This window comes from Salvia splendens, chromosome 4, assembly GCF_004379255.2.
Source record: "Salvia splendens isolate huo1 chromosome 4, SspV2, whole genome shotgun sequence".
NCBI classification, from domain to species: domain Eukaryota; kingdom Viridiplantae; phylum Streptophyta; class Magnoliopsida; order Lamiales; family Lamiaceae; genus Salvia; species Salvia splendens.
This window is the reverse complement of record NC_056035.1, coordinates 29,687,259-29,691,626: the sequence shown is the minus strand read 5'-3', so window position 1 is coordinate 29,691,626 and position 4,368 is coordinate 29,687,259. Positions and strand designations below refer to the sequence as shown.

At 36.8% G+C, this 4,368-nt stretch overlaps 1 protein-coding gene across 1 annotated transcript; it reads left to right on the top strand.

Annotated features, from left to right (window-relative positions):
• Positions 1 to 2,193: 2,193 nt before the first annotated feature.
• On the top strand, positions 2,194 to 3,003 carry LOC121800492 (mavicyanin-like). The gene is made up of 2 exons (XM_042200058.1): positions 2,194 to 2,359; positions 2,576 to 3,003. The coding sequence occupies exons 1-2, from the start codon at positions 2,215 to 2,217 to the stop codon at positions 2,938 to 2,940; spliced, it is 510 nt and encodes a 169-aa protein (XP_042055992.1). The 5' UTR covers positions 2,194 to 2,214; the 3' UTR covers positions 2,941 to 3,003.
• The last annotated feature ends 1,365 nt before the right edge of the window (positions 3,004 to 4,368 follow it).

The window sequence follows — 4,368 nt, the reverse complement described above, 5'->3', positions numbered from 1 at the left end:
TCTTCCTTTCTCATCTTCCTCGCCCTCTCTCGTCTTCAAATCACGTGGCGGATAGGGCGGGCGAAAGTCGAGACTTTTTAAGAATCTAGATTGCTTTAAATTGCATGTTCCCCTCCAGAACACAACTTCGACTTCAACTAAAAATTGTTTGATAAGTTGTAAAACGTAGTATTTGATTACGCTTCAATCTTGCCTAAATTTTATATTTTTCAACCATCATATGAACCTTAGAGCGTCCACTATAATGAGGACGCGGCGGACGCCGCGTTTGGGGCGAAAGCGGGGCGGCTTATAGTGGGAAGGGTGTCCGCCCCGGGGGCGGACGCGGCGAAGGGGGAGGGAGGCGGCGGACGCTCGATAGCCGGGTGCGGGGCGAGGACGCGGCGGGGGGGGGGGGGGGGGGGGGGCTATAGGCGCGGCGCCTATAGTGGGGGAGGGAGGCCGCGGCAGTTTCTGCTGCCAAGGAGATTGCAACCGAATGGAGAGAGAAGTGAGAATTGGCGACGAAAACACTGTAGCACTGTAGTGTATGGGAGATTTAATTCTTTGAATAATAATCAATAAAAAGGAAAAGGAAAAAGACATGAATTTGTTATAGTCGGCTTCCAATTATTCGTATAGTCGGCTTCTAATTACGTATAGCTCGATAAATTTGTACATAAATACTTGAAACATTATAAAATGAAAGTTGATTATAAAATTTGGGGCTATTGGATGTGTCCACTATAGTGTCGGACACAAAATTTTGGGGCTATGGATAAAAAATTAGGGCTATGGACAAAAAACTGGGGCGGGGTTATTGGGCGTGTCCACCTTATAATGGATACTCTTACAATAATCATGATTGTGCACAATATCAGCCATCTTATATTAGGACTACCTACCATACTTGTAGCAATTAACTATACAAATAGTCATATTTTGTCAAAAATGATATACTACTATACGAAGAAATGTGACTTTGTTTTGAGCAATATAAATCAATTCGAATTCTAATATAATAATACCAAAAGTCATCGTTAATAATAATAAATAATTCTGTACTCATTTGATTACCGGAATTGTGGTCATCATTATCAATCGCATGGGAATTGATCTAATATTTATTAAAATGCTCGATTTGGTTAGAGCATATCCGGTGGTCGGCGAGCGAGCGGCTCGCCGAACTATTGCAGCCGGCGAGCGCCAAATCGGCGAGAATTTCGGCGAGGGCACGCCGATTCTCTCGCCGATCGGCTCGCCGCTATTGCAGCCTCCCGATCGGCGAGGAACCGGCGAGCCAATTTTTTTTAAATTAATGTAATTTTAAAAATTTAATATTATTAGAGAATTTTCCCGTGTATGTGTCGTAAATTTAATTCCGTATTTTGTATGATTGTTTAATTATTTGTTTTTAGTGCTGATGATGTGGCAAGGCTATGGCTGGGCTATTGCTTGTCCAGTTGATATGACAGGAGGAATTTAGTGCTGCTGATGTGGCATGGCTGGGCTATGGCTGGGCTATTGCTTGTCCAGTTGATATGACAGGAGGAATTTAGTGCTGCTGATGTGGCATGGCTGGGCTATGGCTGGGCTATTGCTTGTCCGCCGACCACTGGAGATGCTCTTAGTGTAAAGTTTTATCACACACAATATGTTAATTGATTTATTGATTTAAAAATAAGTCAACGATATATATTTTTAGCAACACGTGAGCACAGTTAGATGATATCAGTGGCGGACGCGAGATTTTGATATTGGGGTCCAAACTAACGTTATCAATTGTTGCGATTTACATATCGAATTGGTTAGTAAAAGTATTAAGTACGAATTGGATTGGTTTATAAAAGTATTTAAGTAAAATATACAGTAATAATTATTTTATTATGACCTTATTAACTAAAACATGTCAATTATAATATAGCTGCAAAACTTTATTTACCAAATAATAATACTCATTCATGAACCTTAATCATTCATTCCCAACATTTTCAACTCAAATTCAGTCAGATATGTTTATATTTCTACATTAAAAGCAATTAACAACCTTAAAATTTGAATAATGCTAACGATGACTCGAAACGGCCCATTGATTTTCGCTAATTTCAAATAACATTTACACATCAAAACCATGTTAGGTTGTTATAAATAGGGCACATACACACCATGATATTGTACAACAAACCTCTCTCTCTCTCTTTAGATATGGATTTGTGCAAAGCGATCCTTCTCACCATGTCTCTTGTTCATTTCATGAGCTTCTCTGAAGCCCGAGAATTCCACGTCGTCGACGATAAGGCTTCGTGGCAGATCCCCGCCTCTCCCGACACCTACGAAAAATGGGCCCAAAAAAATCGCTTCCTAATCGGCGATTCCATCCGTACTCACCAACGCCTCATTTTTCATATATACTCATTTCTTATTTTCAATTTTATGCTTTTAAATTTTAAAAAATCTGAGCTGATCATGGCAGCATGACCACTTAATCACCACAATCTCATTTTCATATATAATCTATTTTTTTTATTAATTTCATATCTATTACGACAGCAACGCCACTCTACCGCTTACTATTATTTTGTGCTTGTGTTAATAGTTTTCAAGTACGACAAAAAGTTGGATTCATTGGTGGAAGTGAGCGAAGGAGACTACAAAACATGCAGCAGATCACACCCCATCAAATCCTACAACGATGGAAATACCAAAATTACCCTCGACAAGTCCGGCCCCCGTTTCTTGATCAGCGGCACCGACGGCCACTGCGAAAAGGGGCAGAAGCTGGAGATAAGGGTTCTCTCCGCCAACCACCACCACCCTGCCGCGGCTCCCTCTCCATCGGTGCGAAACGGCAGCCACCACCACCATGCCCCCGCCCCTGCCCCGCATCACAGCGGCGGTGAGATGCTTCGAGCCGGCGTTTTTGTCGGCGCTGCGATGGCGATAATGTTTGCTCTTGTTTAGGGTTTTGGAATGGAATTTGTTGGAAAAAGTTTCGCTGTTTGTTTCATCAATGGTTTGTTTCGTTTCCAGTGTCTAGACTTTTTATGTATCTTATTATTTGCGTTAAGTTTTATTGATTTTGATTTTTGAAATAGATGTGAAAATTCAATTTAATTTGAAATTCGAATTTCAAATAAACAGCTTCTCAAAGTCATAATCGTAACGATTTGGAGATTTAGTTAGTTACAAGTTCAAAAGAACAAAATTAGTTTGATACGTTCCAGATTTAATTATTAAAATCTCTATCACGGTGATTTTGCTTTAATTAAAAATGTTTAATCAGTCATCTCACAAATCTGTGTAATTAATATTTTGACTATTTTAATTTCATTTGTTATAATATAAATCTTAATTTCAGCGTTGTATCCTTTTTGGTTTGATTTTAATGCTTTATATATGTCATTAATTTTACAAATAACATAAAAATAAAAAAACATGAAGAAAAATAAATCTAACTATGATTTTTTTGTTATTTTTAATATTAATTACGTCAATAATCAATTTTAAGGTATGCCCGAAACTAAATCGACAAAATGAAAAAAATCAATATGAAAGATTGGGAATAGATTGGAAGATTGAAGGTCGAATACAAGAGAAACTTACTCGAAGAGAAGGTGTGTATAATGGTCTAAGTCTACAAGGGTAAGATCTGAATTACTTAGTAAATAATAAGCATAATTAGAAATTCTTTTACTATATCTTTTTGTTTGCTAAATGTGCATCTAAATATATATAGGATTTACTCATTTATAATCTAAAATCGATTATCTCTACATCATTTTAGAGTGATCTTTGGTGTTGGAGTGTTTCTTCCTCGAACATTCCCTTCACAAGTATAGATATGTATGTGTATGAAATAATTGGGTGGTGATTCGTGTCATGGTTATTATGCAATAGGTTATATATGTGTTACTCGAATGTGATACAGATTAAGTCGTGGTATCTTATATAATATGTCATAAATATGGAATGACACGATTGATATTGTACACGTGGAAGAATGATATGCTACATACCTTATATGAGCACCACTCTCATTTGACGTACGTATAGTATTATTCTTTTCGATTTATATATTTAGTTTGATTCTAATACATTAAAAATGAAATTTTTAATTTTTAAAAATTCAAAACTCAATTTGTTCGTTTACTATAATTTCAAATAAATTAATAAAATAACAAATCAAGCTTTGATTTTATAAATTTTTTGTGAAATTAAAAATTTCAATAACATATTTTAATATATTAGAATCAAACTAAATGTATAAATCAAAACGAACAATGCTAAACGCAAGTCAAATGAGAGTGATGCTCACATAAGGGATGTAGCGTATCGTTCCTCAGTATAATGATGATGGCAACGTAGGGAAAAGGCATGTGATGCATGGAG